Here is a 20,738-nt window from a genome sequence, read left to right as displayed (position 1 = left end):
TAGACTATAGACTAGACTATAGACTAGACTATAGACTAGACTATAGACTAGACTATAGACTAGACTATAGACTAGACTATAGACTAGACTATAGACCAGACTATACTATAGACTAGACTACAAACTAGACTCTAGACAAGACTATACTGTACTATAGACTGGACTATAGAGTAGACTAAAGACCAGGCTATAGACTGGACTATAGAGTAGACTGTTGACTATAATATAGACTAGAATATAGACTATACTATACACTTTAGACTATTCTACGGAACTTTAGATGAATAGTAAATTTATGACATATTATGCAAATATGTCCCTTTTTATTTTCCCCCGCCAATACTTATTATCATATATGTACATATGTATGCATGTATGTTTATATGTCGGAAGGAAGATGTTAAAAGAAACCCCTCTCACCACCACTCCAAATACCTAATAGTTGAAACAAATATTTTTGTCATTTTTACTAGTGACATAACACAATATACGAATTCCTTTTTGCAAAAGGATTGTTAAAAAAACAATGTTTTTCTTTTTCGTTTATGATTTTAAAAAGGGTGGGGAGACGAGAGCGGGAAAAAAAGCAACACTGACTTGTATGTTTTACATCATTAAAGGTGAAGTTGTTGCCTTCGGCTTTACTTATCAGATAAACTCTTAACAAAAAAAATAAATAAATATGTAGAAAAAATCTTTCAACAAATTTTCTTCGTATATAATTGTTAAAGTAGTTGTTGCTGTTGGTTGTTATGAAAACAGCAAAAACATTAAAAACAAAAACGAAAAACGTATAATTTTATTAATACACAACCTACGCAATTTTTATATAGATTCTTTTTTTATAAATATTTTATTTAATGTTTTGGAGATTTGAGTAACAGACTGTTTAGCAATTGAGGCACATGTTTTGCTGAATGGTTGCAAGTTGGTTTGTTTGTTTATATGTTTGGTCGTTTGCTTGCCTGGTTACTTTGGGTTTTGAGAATAAGGAAAAACCTTCAACGTTACCTACAACAAATTGTTTTATCTTTATACCAAAAAAAAAAAAGAATACAAAACAGACAAACTAAAATTATTTCTTACATGAAACAACAATAACGTTGTCAAGTTTTTTATTCTCTCTCTCTGTGTTCAGATGTTGTTGTTTGTATGAAGTTTAGTTTATTGTATATTGTACATAACTTAAAGGTCGTTTTTGGTGGTAGAGAGCAAAAAAGAAAAAAACTGAAATTAAATCAATACTTGTAGTTTCTTTTTTTTTTTTTGAGCTTGTTGCAATATTTTGCTTTTTTGTCTAAAAATAAACTTGAAAAACCTTTTAACAACATTTTGAGAATTGTACAAAAAAAGTATAAATTGTAGATTTCTGTTGCAGACCCCCTCTGGTGCAAATTTATTCATATGGACAATCAATGATGACAACAATTGCAAAAATAAATTGTTCTTCAACTTTTTTTTTCATTGGATTCATAATATTTTTTTCGCATCTTTTAGGAAAAAAAAAAAACTAAACTAAAACATATTGTAATATTGAGTGTATGTTAAAATTGAAGTTTAGTTGGCTGACTGAGTGTTTGTATTTAAACTGGGGTTAATCATCGTTATACACCAAAATCAAATGAAAAAGTAGAAGCAGAAATACAAAAAAATCAAAAGACTTAAGACACAAACTTGAGTAGCTCAATTCAAAGGCTGAAAAACAATACATAAATTTATTTAACATAAAATGAAGAAGACATCTTTTTATAAAGCTACACTCAGACTTTAACTACAATATATTTATTTTTTATTTAATTCTTTTTTTTTATATATATATAAATAAACCACACACTTGTTGTTCACTGAAACAAGCTAAACCCAAACTACCAAGAGAAAAAAATAACCCTTTAATATGGGCTGTAGTCACATATGGAGTTTAAAGGTTTGTTTTTTTTTTTTTGTTTCCTACCTTCCAACAGCCACAAAACAAAAGTCGTTTACAATTTTATTTAATTTTTTTTCTCCACTAAAGCGGCATTTTTATCAAGAAGTGCTTAATTTGTGGCAAAATGTTTTGGACTAACATGTGACAGATGCTGATTAAAAAATGATGATTTATTACAAACTACTATATGTTGCAACTTGTTGAAGTCTGTTGCATTACGTTTCGTTTTTTCTTTCTCTCATTTTATTTTTCCTTTCAATAAAATGTTTGCTAGTACAAGTATTTTTTTAGGTTTTTTCCGCTGCCGTTGCTTGGTAAATGGTTTAATGTTTTAATATGGAATTGTAACATACAACATAAATGAAAACACATCAAGATTTGTTAAATAAGATTGTTTAGTTATGTGTTTGAGTATTTATAGCTAAAATATTTTTTCAGTTTTTTTTATTAAAGCTGTCATTATGATAGGTTTTTTATTTTGATTTTGATTTGTATGTTTTTATTTATTTTACTGATAGTGGTTGTGATATTTGTCATAAAAGATTTTTGTCATTTACAACATTGTGGAATGTGTTATTTTATTTTTAAATGATTGAAGTTTTTCGTATTATTAAAGTTTTTAATTAATTTTAACTACTAAATTGTTTTTTTATCGATGCAGGATCCCATGTCGAATCCTGTTATGATCAGAAGAACTGCTGTGGTATATATCATTCATATTTGTGAGAAGAATACTTTAAAGTCATTAATTTAAAAGCATTTCCTACAAAATATCATTCTGAGAATAAAACAAGTGTAAATGTCGTAGAAATAACTTAATCAGACACGATTTCAAAATATCCTAAAAATAGGTCCGTCAATAAATGAAATATAGAGCACAAAGGAAGTGTTTATGCATTTGCATTTCAAATATTTACGAAATTATCGTAAATATTACGAATGAACGTTGTGAAGTTGTATGTTGTCAGTAAGATAGTTAGTTAGTTAGTCAGTTAGTTCGTTACATCCAAGGTTCGACATATTTTACTATAATAATACTATGATCACTATAACACTACTATGTTATTTAAAACCTCTTCGAGCTAATGTTCCAAAAGACCTACATACAAGTAGGCTTGGGCTACCTTTCAATGAACACTGTCGCAGGGAAAAAGAAGAAACGGTCTTCCATTTTCTCTACGAATGCCCTGCTTTATCCGTGAATAGGAACCGTTTCCTTGGCAGCTACTTCATATCTAACCTTGGAGAGATATCTGGATCTTAGTTTAATGATATCCTAAGATTTCTCACTGCTATAGGCTGGATCTAAAACTTTAATATACTACATCTGACAAGTGAAGTGGTCCGGTCAAAATGGAGTCTTTAGACTCTACTTGACTGTGTAGTGAACTACCACGTAAACCAACCAATGATCACTATAACACTAACCCCGGGCCTGTATATGATAATGCCAGTTCATCAATAACGACTGTTATAACAAATGGCTAATCACTTACAAACCCGTTTTATAAAGCTAACCTCTTAGCTGAATTGTTCGCAAGTAACTCTTGCTTCCCGAAAAACAATCATTTAGTGCCCAAATTGGAAAGAATATCAATAACTATGTCAAATATATTCTTAAGCTAGCTCGCCCACAATATAAACTTTTCAGCACCCCATGCTATGCCGGTGTATTTCCTGCATGCTGAAAGATTGAAAGAATGTTAATCCAATCCCCAAAAAGGGAGAGGTCAGGAGAGGGCGAAGGTACTTATGGCTTACAGTAGGGTATGCAACTACATTAACTCATTAGGGTGTGTTTCCATTAACGCATTGTGATGTTCTATCGATATTACAATGACAGTGTTCTTCCATACATACGTTATGTTGTTAGAAACAATCATGATATGATATATGTCTGGTACAAGAGTGTGTGTGTGTATTTTCCGCAATAATAAAATGAGTTGTAATAATTCTCATTCGGTTTATGAAGTAAAATAAAATTTGTGCCAATTATTATAATCTTGAAAACTCCTTGATTTTTAAAACAATTTATTAAAACATCACCTTAAATGACGTACAATATCTGTGTCTAGATTCTCTATACAATTTGTACTTTATCGAATTCTGGATATATTTATAAATCCCCAATAAAAACATGATTTCTCCCCCAAAAACCCTTAACTTCTTCTTTTAAACTCTATTAACCACAATAGTATTTCATAGAAATAAATGCTTAAATTTTCTTTTTTGTTCCTCATCATTTTTAACACAAAGAACATGAAATAAACTAAATAAATAAAAAAAAACATCTATGTAGTTCAGTTCAGCATTTTCCCCCGATCATTATTTTAATGATCATCATCTTAAAATACACTACTCGAATCCTCGGAAACATAGGCCAATGTAAACAAAATGAACCTTTTATAATGTGTATATATATTTACATTTATATTTGTGTTTCCCTCCTCACTCACCATTTAAATGTCAAGGCTGAAATATGTTTCTAGTGTTGGAATACTAGAATTGTGTATCATTTTAGCGAGAAGTGTATCTGTTGCAAGTTGTGTTATTGCTGCTGTATTTTAGTTGTTTTTTTTTAACTTTACTTTACTCTTGTTGCTGTTATGTTGATGTTGTTATTTACTCGCTGTTGTTGTTGTTGTTGTTGTGGTTTTTTCTGTTGTAGTGATCTTGTTGTTTTCGACATACAACATCACGAATTGTTTGTTATTCGTCAGTTGCAATTCAATGGTATGTATTTAAGTGATTTAATCATTGTCCAAAAAAAAGCAGCAAACGAAAAAAACAGAAATCGTAGAAGTAAAAATTCAAAGTATCAACAGCAACACCAAACAAAAATATCTGAAATTAACTTATATATTTACAGTTGAGTATAAAATGTACATTTTGGGCCACATTGGCCTTAGTGGTTTTTGAAAGACCCATAATATTACTTTAGTTCAACGCTTTAGATAATGCTAAGCTATATCAGGAATGATCTTTAACTTTAAGCAAGATCTCTTCATTGATCAACAGTCTTTAACTCGAGTTGACTTAAGTCAACTTTTGTGAAGGTTTATGCAAATACTCTGATCATCGCTTTAAAGAGTGATCGCTTTAAAAAGTGATCATATTTCTTGAAACTAATTTTCACTGAATTTTTATTTCCAATAATATAATATCATTCTCTCTTTTATCTTTTCTTTGCAGTCCCTTGGATCGTGAACGCCAACATGTTTACAATTTTATGGTGGTGGCCACAGATGGTGGTCGTTATGACTCACGATCGGCTCGTGTTCCCGTACAAATTATGATCGATGATGTTAATGATAATAAACCGGTTTTCGAACGTTATCCATTTCGTGCTCAAGTACCTGCCCTTATACAACCCGGACAGATTCTAGTACAAGTTGCAGCAACCGATAAAGATTTAGGTTTAAATGGTGAAATTCTCTATTCTCTCAAAGAACAAGATGATCCTTCTACGCGTGGGAAATTTCGCATTAATCCCAATACTGGTGTAGTAAGTGCCAGTCAAAGTTTGGCTAGTGAATCGGGACGTCTGTTGCATTTGGAAGTGGTGGCTAGAGATAAAGGACATCCGCCCTTGTATGCTGATGGTCTTATAGAATTGCTAATAGGCGAGTTTCCTCGGGGTGCTCCTTCTCTAAGATTTCAAAATGATTCGTATCGCATTAAGATCGAGGAAAACTCTCCCGAAGGTTTTAGACTGTTGCAAGTGAATGCCATTCGCTCGGATGGTAGGAGAACTAAGTTGACATACTCCTTTGGTACGGGTAATGATGAGGGAGCTTTTGTTATTGATCCAAATACTGGTGAAATAAAAGTATCTAATACTGAAGCCTTGGATTATGAAAAATATGCTGCTGGTAACATGGAGGAAATACAATTGAATGGCAAACATTTTGGTTACCGTGGTCGTGCCCTAATGTATGATTTAATAGAAGAAGGAGATAATTCAAATACCAGCGCCATGGAAGAACATAATCCCGCTAGAAGTCATAGAGCTTTAAGAAGACGTGAAATGGATGATTTACCCGTACTATTGGCCTCTGCCATACAACCGCATGAACTAAGATTAATGTTGGTGGCACAAAGTGAATCACATGCTGGCAGTGCCCCACTATATGCCTACGCTGAACTCATAGTAGAACTAGAAGATGTCAACGATAATAGTCCACAGTTCACACAGTCACAGTATGCGGCCACAGTGTGGGAGGGCAATAATAAAGGCACTTTTGTTGTGCAGGTTAGTGCTTTCGATCAGGATTCTGCTGCAAATTCACGCATACTCTATCACATTGTTGATGGTAATCATGATAATGCATTTGTCATTGAGCCGGCCTTTAGCGGCATTGTTAAAACGAACATTGTGTTGGATCGTGAAATACGCGACATGTACAAGCTAAAAGTGATCGCCACTGATGAGGGGGTGCCACAGATGACAGGCACAGCCACGATACGTGTCCATATTGTAGATGTGAATGATAATCAACCCACATTTCCACCGCACAGTGTTATCAACGTTAGTGAAGGTAAGTGGCAAAAAGACATTTTATTGTAAAAGTTGTATATATTATAAAAGAAAACTAGTTTGTGTTTTTAGAGTAAAACTGTTGTGGTATTTGTGTGTGTGCTAGTAGAGGGTTAAATGCAACTTTAAGTTGGCAAAGAATTTTGATTTGTTTTATATTCAAAGCTCTGGGGAGAGTTTGCAAGAAGCTATCATCAAATCATTTTCATTCTCTCCTTGACAAGTTATTAAATTCTTTTGTAACTAGATTTAGAAATTAAAACACACTCGCATACTGCTACAAGTTTTCCTATTTTTAATTAATCCTTTGAGATTTACTAAACATACTGCAATTTAACAATTTCTCTTTTTTTCTTTCTTTCTTCTTCTCCTATTGTGTTTGTTTGCTTTAGGCACTGAATTGGGTTCGGTTATTACCACCATCTCTGCCAATGATGTTGACACTTATCCAGCTTTAACCTATCGCTTTGGCTCTGATTTGCCAGACCAGCTAGCTAGCAGTAGAAGCAGCAGAAGCAGTAACAGCAATAGTGCTTTAGAGTTGGCAGAGTTTGACATTAAATCCATATTTGCCATTGATCGTTACAGCGGCAAGGTAGTACTCAAACGTCATTTGGACTATGAACAACGGCAAGAGTATCAATTGGAGATAATAGCCTCTGATGCTGCACATGAGGCACGTTGTACGCTAACAGTACGTGTAGGAGATGAAAATGATAATATACCAGAATTTGAACAGCCTACATATTTTGCCATGTTGCCGGATATGCAACTAACATCAACGTCTTCGCTGACTACGGACATTGAATTGTTGCGCGTTAATGCCACTGATTTAGATGCCGAAGATAACAATAATTCAAAGATTGTGTTTAGCATTAATCCCTTGGTAAAAGGCTTCACAGTTAATGAGCAAACAGGAGCAGTGTATGTTAATATTAGTCGACTGGCTGGACCGGATGGAGAAGGTCTATCGGAAGATCTTTTTGTTACCATAGTAGCTTCAGATAAGGGTTCACCTCCTTTAAAATCTACAGCCACATTAAGAGTTCAAGTTCAAGGCCACAACTCAGCTAGGGCTCAGTTTTTACAATCTCACTACAGAGCTCATATAGCAGAAGATGCAGCCTTGGGTACTGTGGTTTTGAAATTAAGTCAGGAGATATTGGATGCCAATACCGATTTTAATGATGCCAATCTTATGTTTAGCATAGTATCCGGCAATGAAGAGGGCAAATTTGAGGTTTATCAATCCAAAGCTATCATATTAGTCAAGCCCTTGGATCGTGAGCAAATGGATTTATATAAACTGCGTTTGGTAATCAGTGATCCCTCCGCCTCTCCGCAACAACTAATTTCTCAAGCTGCGGAGAATTCCACTTCGGCTATAAATGTTTTTGTTTCTGTGGAGGACTACAACGATAATGCTCCACAATTTTCCAATGAAATCAAATATGAAGCTGAGGTTAGTGAATTGGCTCCTTTACGCTATTCCATAGCTGAGATTGTGGCAAAAGACATGGATGCCGATAACACACCCAACTCTGAAGTAGTGTACGAAATAATGTCTGGTAATGATGAAGGCATGTTTACTATTGACTTGGTTAAGGGAGTTTTATTTGTCAATAATAAATTGGATTATGATACGGGATCCATGTGTTATGAATTGATAATAAGAGCCTGTGATAGTGCTCCTCAACCTTTATGTTCTCTAAAACCATTTCGTTTATCTTTGCGTGATGAAAACGACAACAATCCTACTTTTCCTGTGGCCGAATACATTGAATTTGTGGCTGAAAATGAGCCTGTGGGTACGAGTGTCTTTCGTGCTAGAGCTACAGATTTGGATCGTGGTACTTATGGTTTGCTTAACTATACCATTGAACATGAAGCATCGGGTTCGGATGATATAGCCTGGAAGCTTTTTAGAGTCGATACTCAATCGGGCATTGTAACGACTAATTCAGTATTTGATTTTGAGCAGAGAAGTCGTTATGATTTCATTTTAAGAGCCATGGATACAGGAGGAAAATCTTCTAAAGTTAAGGTGCGCATACAGATAGATTCTCGTGATGAATATGCTCCCCAATTCACCGAACGTACATATCGCTTTGTAATGCCTTCCCCAACAGGAGGTTATTTACCTTTGGGCTATGTGGTGGGTCAGGTATCGGCCTCTGACCGTGATAAGGGTCCAGATGGCAGGGTTGTCTATCAATTGAGTTCACAACATGCCTACTTCAAGGTTAATCGTACTACCGGTATGGTGGTATTGAAAAAGAAGTTGGATGATAATTTTGATGATGGTCGTGATATAAGTTTGGTTATTTCCGCGAGTTCGGGTCGACAGGGCTCTTTAACGAATATGACTGTGGTAGAGATATCTTTAGATCCTTTGGCTGATCCAGGCACTAATTTGGCCAGCAGTGTGGGTGTTGGTGCTGGTTCTACTGGCGGTGGTTTAGCTGATTGGATTTTAGGTTTGATTATAGCGGTAATGTTACTAATATGTGCTGCCGCTGGTATATTCCTTTTCATACGCATGCGCCGCAGTAAGCCAAGAAATGTAGTAAAGCCCCACTTGAATCAAGAAACTGTAGGCAATTCCAATAGTTATGTAGATCCCAGTGCCTTTGATACCATACCCATTAGAGGCTCTAATATGACCAGTACCAATAACAATCCTGGTACCTCGGGGGCAACAGCACAATTTGCCCCTCCCAAGTATGATGAAATACCACCTTACGGCAATCATGCGGGGAGTTCTAACTCAGGAGCAGCTACCACTTCAGAACTTTCAGGCTCAGAACAGTCCGGCTCCAGCGGCCGGGGCTCAGCCGAAGACGATGGCGAAGATGAGGAAATCAGAATGATTAATGAGGGCCCTTTGAGAGCAGGAGCTAATGGAGAAGATGGCCGTTTATCAGAGATATCAGTGCAAAATACCCAAGAATATTTGGCACGTTTGGGTATAGTAGATCGTGATAATAATCCCACAGGAGCAGCTTCTAGCACTAGTATGGCAGGTTCGAATAAAGAAGCTCATATGCATCATCCTTTGCCTATGGTGGACTCTTTACATATGTTTACAGAAGATCCGGCCAATGAAACCGATATTACCAATCTAATCTATGCTAAACTTAACGATGTTAATGGTGGAGCTTCCGATAGAGCTAGTAGTGCCGATGAGGCAGCCACTACAGCGGGAAGTATAGGCACAGCCGTAGATCATGTTATGGGCTATAGTAACCATCCAGTGGTAAGTGCCGCTAATGTAGGACCCTCTATGACGGGCTCTCTAAGTTCTATAGTACACAGTGAGGAAGAGTTAACGGGTAGTTATAATTGGGATTACTTACTAGACTGGGGCCCCCAATATCAACCGTTGGCTCATGTTTTCTCCGAAATAGCAAGACTGAAAGATGATAATATATCGGTTAATAGTGGCACTAGTGGTGCTTCTTCGAGTAATAAAAGTAAACAAAGTTTAGCACATTCCATAGCCAGTGTGGTAAAGCCACATATACCACCTCCGCTGTTAACAAATGTTGCTCCTAGAGCTATTAATCTGCCGGTGCTATCAGGCTCAGGAGTTAATATGAGAATGCCGCCAAATAGCTCACATCATGGTACGGCGACTACACATTTAGGAGCAGGAAACCAATATATGTTACCACGTTCTCCCATAAGTCATGATGCTGCTGGAGGTTTTTCCACCTCTTCCGCCATGTCACCGTCATTTTCACCCTCCCTATCACCTCTGGCTACCAGATCACCTTCAATATCTCCCTTAGGAGGAGTATCAACCGGTCATCATATGGTTAATATGCCCCGTCATCAACCACAAGCCTCACAAAGAGCCAAGAATATGGTTATAGATCAAGTAAGAATGTAAATGCATAAATCCACAATAACAGCAACAAAAAGTGATTTAGTTTTAGGAATTTAGATTTTAAACAACGATTAACATTTCAAATAGTTTACGAGAGAGTGAGACAAATTTGAAAACACTCTCGGCTGTGTTAAGAAAACATATTGAACATTGCTAACTTACAACACCAGACCCCCCGCCCCCATTCCCCATCGACACATTTAACCTTTGTACAGTTTTAGTTTGTAATTATTAAAAAAAATGCCATTAATTTTAAGTTTAGTTTTATAAAAACTAAAGAACAAAACATCACCTCTAAAATACTCACACCATTAAACATTTCCCTACGAATAGGAAAAAAATTTTCCAAAAATTTTCCTTTTAACGAATTTTTGAAATAAACGTTTACTTGCCAATTTCATTTAGAAATAGTTATATTTTATATATTTTAATTATTTAACAATTACTGTAAATATGCAAAATATTGTTAAAAACAAGACTAAAAACAAGCCAATAAAGACTCTTTTTTTATGTTAATATTCATAACTTACACTCACAAAAAAATTGTTTTATACATAAATTAAATTTTCAAAATAAAATGAAAAAACAAGCCATAAATTTTAAGCATTTAAAGATGATTTAGGTTTTTAGTTTAAGAAACTTAGAAATAAGAAAAGATATAAGTTATAATATTTAATATGTATTTATTTGTTTTATTATTTCTCTAAGTGTAAGCTTTAAAAACAAAAAACATATTACAGTCTATCATCAGCTTAAACCTACAACTTGTACAAATTGTAACCCTTTTCTACTCCTTTCCCCTCCTCCTCCACAAAGTTATTTCTTTAAGTGTAGTTTCTATAAGTTAAGATTTGTAACAAAAACTATTGTACAATTGTTATTAGTAAATTAAAATTTTTATTTTATAATATATTTTTAATTAAATATAATTAATTTTTTATTTGCAATTGTGTACATTTTTTTTTGTAGAAATATTTAAAACAAAATTTTAATCAAAAGTTAAACAAATTTTGTTAATAGCTTAATATGGTTTTAATATTTTTTTTACAGTGTATAACATGAAGAAAAAAATGCCAGAGTTAGTTAGCACTTTTTGTAAAAGTGTTTAAGTATTGTTGTAAATTATTTTTTATTTTTCGAATTTAGCATTAAGACACCACAACAAATATTAAGAAAAAGAAAACAAATTTTGTAAATTTTTTTTGTTTTAAGAAACATTTAATTATATTAAAATTAATTAAAATAAAATAAAGGAAACAAATTGTTTTTGTTTTTTGCCAGAAAAGCATGAAAATATTAAAAAAAACAATAGTTGAATGATTTTATTTTAGATTGTATTAGATGGGTAAGTAGTGTAGACCCTTTATAAGGTTATCATTACAAAGAGTTATGATATTATCTCCTCTAAAACACAGCAGTAAAATTTACTTCATTAAAGTACTGAAAGAGGTCTTAAAAAGAGATTATTCTAATCCAGGCCTGTCATTGGAGGAATGTCCTTGATATTTTATTCCAAATTCACTACATCTGAAGTCATTCTCACTAAGTATATAATTCTTTTGGAAGTACTTAATTTTATTTTTGCTGGAACTGATCGATTCAGAGTTATTTTTGAATCTTATTTTCATCATTTTTGAGTCTTTTCTAAATAATTTAAGATCTGTTACAAATAAACACAATATTACAGAAGTTATTTATGACTCTTCTGCACGATATAACTAAACTGAAGTAGAACTGAACCAGAACTAAACCAGAACTAAACTAGAACTAAACTAAAACTAAACTAGAACTGAACTACAACTGAACTAGAACTGAACTAGAACTGAACTAGAACTGAACTAGAACTGAACTAGAACTGAACTAGAACTGAACTAGAACTGAACTAGAACTGAACTAGAACTGAACTAGAACTGAACTAGAACTGAACTAGAACTGAACTAGAACTGAACTAGAACTGAACTAAAACTGAACTAGAACTAAAATAGAACTGATACTTTCGTCGAGAAAATGGTAACCTACCCGCGACTCTTCTAAAAGAGTCTTTCACTTCTTTTTCGACTCATTTTTTGAATCTATTCCGAGTTATTGTGAATCATTTTTATTCAATTTGGAATCTGAATATTTAATTTTAATGTTTCTACATTCTAGAAAACTCAAAAAGTACCTACCGAGAAAAAGAAAATATAAAGAGCGAAAAAGTACAAAAATTTTACTTTTTATAAATTTTCTTTACACCGGATTCTACATGCTTTATTTTATAATTCTAGGTTTAATATCTCAGATAACTCTTCTCCGGGCTGTATATGCTTAATTTTTTATAAAGGGATATGACAGACAGACATAGTTAAATCCACTCCGCTTTCTATGAGAACTCGAAACAAAACAAAGTACTTCCTAAAGAGTAACATTTGTCACCACTGCACTAAGTGAAAAATTCACTTCTGTGGAATTGATGTTTAACGCTTTATAACATTGCAAGCTATATATTTTCTATATCATTAATTCTTAAGGACTTTTTCAGCACTTCCATGGAGTGATTTCTACTTCTTTTTCGCTTCTTTGGAAGTTCTTGCTGCGTATATTAGGGTAATAATCAAAATCACTACGTGATAGTCTATAGTTTTCCAATTACAAAAATCGGGTAATCGGATTGCCGCAGATTGATTTTCTAACACCGAATTTAGAAAAGAAAGGAAAATTAAGAAGAGATAAGCAGAGATAAGCTTGCCTTTTCTCCCCATAAATATTGTGGTTCAAACAATAGCACTTCTTTAACAACTAGAATACTTACTTATGTTATATTTACCCTTCTCTCAAAGTTGAAGGTCACGAATGAAGAAATAATATAATTGATCCAAACCCTATAAAGCGACTAATCGCACAAGGTAATCTTGTTAAGCATTCTGTTCTATTATATCCAGAGAATACAAATCTAGTGGAAGCTGTCCACAAAACTGACAGCTTTCATATAACTTGTACATAAATAGTTTTATACACCATCCAGTTTATTAACACATCTCATTATCGGTAAAAGAGACAAAAAAAAAATACACACATCAACACCTATTGACAAACGATAACAGAAAAAAAAAACAAACATACACAAACTTCTAAACCAATAAAAACATACGATCTTGTGATCGTAATACAAATTAAGTCTGACTTGAGCAATGATTTATTTCCTTATTCTTGTAGTGGATCTACACCAACTTCCCTTTAAAATTTATGGATTTTTTAACATAAATTTTAAAGACAACAACGCACATACGATCAAAATTTACTCATACGCAAACATACATGTATGCAACAGCACACATTATGAAAATGTTACAATTACTGACAAATATTTTATGCAACATTGTTGCATATACAGTATACAGCACACATCCATTCACTCACTAACTCACGCTAAAAGATACATAATCAACACATACACACACGAACTTGAATTGAATCTATGTATGAGTGAAGAAATTTAAAGTAGAATTAAGAACTAAAACCTGACCCAGAATGTCAATATATTTCACCACTTAAACTATTAGTTTCCCTTTGCTGCTCTAAGAATAAAAATTAAGAAAACTTAGAAAAGAATGGAGAAAACTAAAGAATAGATTTCATCTCAAAAGGTACGCCATTTTTTTTTGTAGAAAACATCAGCTTGAAATTGCTACAAAAGTCATTTCAAAACAACGTCGCGTATTTATTATACCCTACACCACTTTAGTGGGGAGGATATATTGGGTTTGTGCTAATGTATGTAACGCAAAATAATATTGGTCCTATATCCACCTTAAAGTGTACTAATCGGCTCAAAATCATTTTCTGATTCGATTTCGTAATCAAACTAGAGGTCGCAATTTTGATGTTAATTTAATGAAATTTGGTACATGATCTTCTATTGTCCCAGGGACGTGCTCCCCCCGGGGGCATGTTACCTTCGCGAGACCTCCGCCTTGGTGTTATTGCAAATCCCGGGGTAAAAAAAAGGTGGCCAATACCCCCAGTCTGACCGGGACTGAAAAATCTACTGCTTGGCTTAGTCCTTGCATAGATTGCCAGAGGTCAGACCAGAGCACCGCATAATCTGATACAGAGCACCGCATAATCTAGTACTACGGGTGCACAGTTGCCCGCAGAACTGTGTCCTGGCTGGTCAGTTGGTTGAGGTTTCTTTGGAATCCACGTAGTGGCTGTAGTTTAAACCCAAATTTGCGGGGAGAGTAAATGGCGGTTAAATGACTGATGCATGATAATAGTCAATATTTCGGAATAAGTTCGGTGCTGTTGCCGAAAACAATAGATACCCCGCAGTTGACTAAGCGTTGGAAATGAGTTGGTATTAATTATATATGGTACGGTATAAATGTGTTGTTCGGCGGGCCTTACCAAGAGATTAGATAACTCGAGTACTCCAGCAAAGTACTTGTGCATGGACCGGTCAGAACCAATGTACAAAATTGCCACCTGCGTTCTTCATTGAAGAACAAAGGGGCGATGATAGACCAAGTCTACCCAGTGGATGAAAAAGTCCACCGTGTGATAAGGCCGTCAAGGCAGGTGCTCACGTTAAAACTCTCGACATTCCTGTCCAAGAGACGAAGTCTATTGAAAATTGTTAAGATCGGTTTCACCTACCCCCCCCGTACAACTGAAGCCCCGAACTGGGCTTGTAAATCTTATAATAAAACTAAAGGTCGCAATTTTTAAGATAACTCAATAAAATTTTGGACATTATCTTCTATTGTTCCACGGACGAAGTCTATTGAAAATAGTTGAGATTGATTTCACCTACCCCCCGTACAACTGAACCCCCGAAAAGGGCTTGTAAATCTTATAATTAAACTACAGGTCGCAATTTTGAAGATAATTCAATAAAATTTGGCACATGATCTTCTATGATACCGTAGACAAAGCCTATTGAAAATGGTTAACATCGGCCCGTTATTTCACCTAGCCCCCATACAACTAAACCAGACGAATAGGGCTTTTAAGTTAATAATTATGTTTAATATACTTGTATCCCGACAAAAAGCTGCAAAACCAAGTTCCATACTAGTCTTGATGAGCCTCATGAGGTCTATAATTATAGAGCCTCATTTGACCCTAGCCCCTGTGAAAAGCCCCCATCAAAATTTCACTTAAATATCCACAATTTTATTCAACATTAAACAGCTTAAGTATGTATATCTGAAACAACGAACAATTCAACTTAAATGCTTTATTATGACAACTAAATCACATTTTATTTTTATAACAGGTGTAGGGTATTATTTGATCGGCCTCGCCCGAATATAATTTCTAACTTGTTTTTCATTTCTTTTTCTTTTTTTCCTGCTTCTTTTAACATCAGATGATAATGACAACACCAATTCTTCTAGTCCAACTAGCTGAATTTTGTTGCCTTCCACTGGTCGCTGGTTGGGCTGCTTAAATTGTTTTTTCTCTGTTTTTTTTTTCCTTTCAAGTCATTGCAGAAGTTGTAGAACCGTCCAGTATATTTACTATGATAGCAACCATACATCATCCATACAAGTGAACAAAAGAAAGTCATCTTTAAATGTAAGAAAATCCAACTAACAATTGCTTTTAAGTTGTTATTACTTTTTTTCTTTTTGGTGTTTTTTTTTTACTCGTAAGAGATTCTTTTATTTTTGGTTTTTTCTTTTTCCAGAATTTGTTTGCCATCATTCATCTCTAACTTTGGTGTGTATTTTTTCTATATGACTACAGTATCTAAGGAGAACAGGTGGCATTTTAAGTTTTGTTGTTGGTTTTGTAACAGTTTTTAATGAACACAAACTAAAATCAAAAGGTTTTAGCTAAGACACAAACCAGAAAGATCGTCTTGAAAGTGTTTTATAAATATTATCAATATAATGTCTGTTAATCATTATATTTATGATATATTTCATTACATTAATGAAGGTACACATTCTATTTACGAAACAATAAGAGAAAATCAATGACAAAAGTCATTATTGAAATGTAAAAATTTCGTTCCATTAATGTAGAATATAATTATATCTATGAAGCAATGTCATTAAACCAATGACAACATTCATTGTATATATTATAAAGATTCTTAACAGTTACGTAAAAAAATCGTTAAATTAATGAGTTTTTTCATATTTTTTTGTTGAAAGAGATTCATTCATTTAATGAAACTCTATCATTGTGTTGACGAAATTGTTTAATTGGTTTAATGATATTTTACATGGTAAAAACATTTTATTAAGCTCAAAGTGATCACAAACATTATTGAAGGACCTAGTTGTTATCTTAATGAAATACATCATATTGGTATGATTGCAATCCTGGGATTCCTAGGAATGATTTGATTTGGGATCGAACCAGAGACCACATAATCTGGTACTATCCGTGACTAGTTACCCGCAGCATTTTGTTCTGTTTGGTCAGTTAGTTTAAACTGAGTTTAAACTGTTATTTGAAGTCAAATTCGGGGGAAGAGACATTTTCGAATAAAGGTACTGATGCACGGTGGAATCTATAATTCCGGATATATTCGGCTCTGTTATCAGTTATCTTACAGAGCAGTGATGATGAAAACAAGTTGGTGTTAATTGTGTATAATTCAGGTTGCTTGTTAAGGTTTACAGATCTCACCTAGCCGTATACCAAAAGCTCCGAATGAATGAGAAGTCTGCTGGGTAAAGTCATACCATTGAAGCTTCCTTCTTTGACCAGCTACGTTCAGGGAAACATCTTTTAATATCTGATTTACCACAGCGCGTTCTCTGCGAGTAAGAGCAAAGTCCTCGGTTTATTTGATGAATTCGTATTTCGATCTGCCGAATAATGTCTCTAGATGCTATTGCATGCTCAACAGAAGTCATCTCATTTGCGTGATTTTAAACGTAAGTGATGTCTTTACAGCACTAGTCAGCAATGATTACAGTTTAGTTATTTAAGGAATTACAGCAGTTTGTAAGTATTCCTTATAAACATCTATATTTAGAGGACAATATAAGTTATCGCAGACTTTCACTATTTTCCCGATTACAGCGTTATTTAAGGAACTACAGCCGATTTTAAGTTTTCCTTATAAAAATCGTTATTTAGAGGAAAATAGAAGTGATCACAGATTTTCACTATTTTCTCAATTGGAGCGTTATTTAAAGAACTGCAGCCATTTCTAAGTTTTCTTTATAAAAATCAATATTTAGTGGGATATATATAAGTGATCACAGATTTTCGCTATTTTCTCGATTTGAGCGTTTTTTCAGAAACTACAATCGATTTTAAGATTTCCTTATAAAAATCGATATTTAGTGGACTATAGCTGACTTTCACTCTTTTTTTCGATTGAAGCGTTATTTAAGAAACTACAGCCGATTTTAGTTTTTATTATAAATATCAATATTTAGAGGAAAATATAAGTGATCGCCGACTTTTACTCTTATCTCGACTGAAGCGTTATTTAACAAACTACAGCCAAATTAAAATTTTTAAATATCGATATATTGAGGAAAATATAAGTGATCACAGATTATCACTATTTTCTCGATTGGAGCGTTATTTAGGGAACTATAGCCGATTTTAAGATGTGCTTATAAAACTCGATATTTAGTAGGATATATAAGTGATCATGGAATTTCATGGATTTTCAATATTTTCTCGATTGGATCGTTTTTTTTTTTTTTTTTGGGACACTACAGCGATTTTAAGTTTTTTTTTACAAAAATCGATATATAGGGGAATATATTAGTGATCACAGGCTTTAACTATTTACTCGATTGGAGCGTTATTTAAGGAACTACAGCAGATTTTAAGTTTTCTGTATAAAAATCAATATTCAATGGGAAATATAAGTGCTCACAGATTTTAACTATTTTCTCGATAGGAGCGTTATTTCAGAAACTACAGCCGATTTAAAGTTTTTCATATAGAAATCGATATTTAGAGAAAATATAAACGATCGCAGACTTCCACTATTTTCTCGATTGGAGCGTTTTTTAAGGAACTGCAACTGATTTTAAGTTTTCTTTAGTGGGAAACAGAAGTGATCATTGAATCATTATTGAGAGATATAAAAATCGACAGTTAAAAGAGAATACAATTGATCACAGATTTTCACTTTTTTTCTCAATTAAAGCGTTATTCATGAAACTGTAGCCGATTTAAGTATTTAAAGGGAAACACAAGTGCTCTCTGATTTTGAATAGTTTTTTAATTGCAGCACAATTAAAGAATCTAGAGCCGATTTTTTATGCACTAACCGATCTGTAGCTCATTCCTTCGGTCTTTTTTGCCCACAATGCAATCTTTCTCTTAAAATTATCTTACTTTGTGTTTTTTTTTTTTATTTTCGTTAATGTTTCATTATTTCGTTAGGTTGAAATGTTGATGTTTTTACTATTATTGTTACTGCAGTCTAACTAAAGGCCGCCTAGTATCATGATATTATTATATGGACACCAAACAAACGACAACAGTTGCAGTGGCAGCAACAGCAGCAGCATCATTCACAGTAATTGTAATTTCTCAAAACAATTTTAAATAAGCAACAACAATAAGAACGTGCTTCTTGAAGTTGATATCAAAAGGTACAAATCTGACAAAATATAAAATAGTATTAAGAAACAAAGAAAAAAAAGGAAATAAAAATTTTTTAGGAAAATAATTTTATGTGAGTTTTTAAGTTAAATTAAATTTTAAATCTTAAGGATTAATAAACTAGAAGGGATTTTTAAGAAAAAGTGATCTATAAAAACATTGTAGAGATAAAGGAATTAAAGAAGTTTAGGGATCTAGCGATCTATGAAGTAAATATTGAGAAAACTGTGATCACTTATGTCTTTTAAAAAAGTTACAACAACCTTGATCCCTTTTCAAACTCCAGCTTTTAACTTAATACTTTACAAACCATTTCAGTTCCACGAACTTTTCTAAAATTATACATAAACAATGTTTTTGGTAAAAATCCATGTTAATTTTAAAAGAACAATCAGTTGCAACAGCCACCAGAACCAAAAACAAGAAACAACAACAGCTTTTTAAACATTTGCCAAACATTTAATCATGCGTTTTAATAAATCCCCCGGTCTAACTTCTCTCCCTTTATTGATCATATTTTTGAGTTTGTTTCTTAGTTAAACTTCTTTAAGTTGTAACATGATTAATTTGTGATCGTGTATTAAAATAACTGAAAGCCATAAAATTAAACGCCTGGTTATTATTGTGGCAAACAAAAAAATGTTCAAGTAAGATCAGAAAAAAAAAACAGCGGAAAGAAAGATCAACAATAACAACAACAGCAAATACTAAATGGCTAACAATGTCTACAACTGCATTTCAGTTGCAAATGTAATTGTATGTTTGAATAAAGAATAAAAGAACAGGGCAGAAATGAAATTCTGTTGCAACATTTATTGAGAAGTGTAAAAACATTTTGCTGATTTTCATTTAACAACCAAATGATGAAGTCAAAAAAAAAAACAGAAGAACAAAAAACCGAAAGCGTTTTTACAAGCGCAACAGAAACAGAAAATAACTACCAGAAAAAAAATCAGACATGTAATTTATAATAAGAAATATAAAACAAAAAATATATGCAACTAAATGATACTAAACATAGAATATTCAGGAGATTCCTAAATAACAATTTATACATATTATTCTCAACGGCTTGAATCCTTTTAAAATCTACGATCACTAAGCACCTATACTTATGAGAAACTTAAAATCGGCTGTAGCTGCTTAAATAACGCTCCAATCGAAAAAATGGTTTAAATCTGTGATCACTTATATTTCACACTAAATATTGATTTTTTTAAGAAAAACTTAAAATCGGTTGTAGTTCCTTAAAAGGCGCTTTAATCGAGAAAATAGTGAAAATCTGTGATCACTTATATTTTCCTCTAAATATCGATTTTTATAAGGAAAACCTTAAATCGGCTGTAGTTCATTAAATAACGTTCCAATCGAGAAAATAACGAAAATCTGTGATCACTTATATTTTCCTCTAAATATCGATTTTTTTAGGAAAACCTAAAATCGGCTGTAGTTCCTTAAATAACGCTCCAATCGAGAAAATAGTGAAAATCTGTGATCACTTATAATTTCCTCTAAATATTGATTTTTTTAAGGAAAACTTAAAATCGGCTGTAGTTCCTTAAATAACGCTCCAATCGAAAAAATAGTGAAAATCTGTGATCACTTATATTTTCCGATAAATATGGGTTTTTTAAGGAAAACTTAAAATCGGCTGTAGTTTCTTAAATAACGCTCCAATCGAGAAAATAGTGAAAATCTGTGATCACTTATATTTTTCTCTAAATATTTTTACATGAAAAACTTAAAATCAACTGTAGTTCCTTAAATAACGCTCCAATCGAGAAAATAGTGAAAATCTGTGATCACTTATA

At 33.2% G+C, this 20,738-nt stretch overlaps 1 protein-coding gene across 1 annotated transcript in view; it reads left to right on the top strand.

Annotated features, from left to right (window-relative positions):
* Positions 1-11,659, top strand: part of LOC111683178 (protein dachsous) — a gene marked incomplete at its 5' end in the record, with an annotated part of 42,419 nt that extends 30,760 nt beyond the window's left edge. Inside the window, 2 exons of the mRNA XM_046947428.1 lie at positions 5,120-6,465; positions 6,857-11,659. Of these exons, the coding sequence (XP_046803384.1) occupies positions 5,120-6,465; positions 6,857-10,356 (4,846 nt within the window). The remainder of the gene's footprint in view (positions 1-5,119; positions 6,466-6,856) is intronic.
* Positions 11,660-20,738: the final 9,079 nt, after the last annotated feature.

Source organism: Lucilia cuprina, chromosome 2 (assembly GCF_022045245.1).
Source record: "Lucilia cuprina isolate Lc7/37 chromosome 2, ASM2204524v1, whole genome shotgun sequence".
Classification (NCBI taxonomy): Eukaryota; Metazoa; Arthropoda; class Insecta; order Diptera; family Calliphoridae; genus Lucilia; species Lucilia cuprina.
The sequence above is the reverse complement of the archived record's forward strand: the minus strand, read 5'-3'. Positions and strand labels throughout refer to the sequence as shown.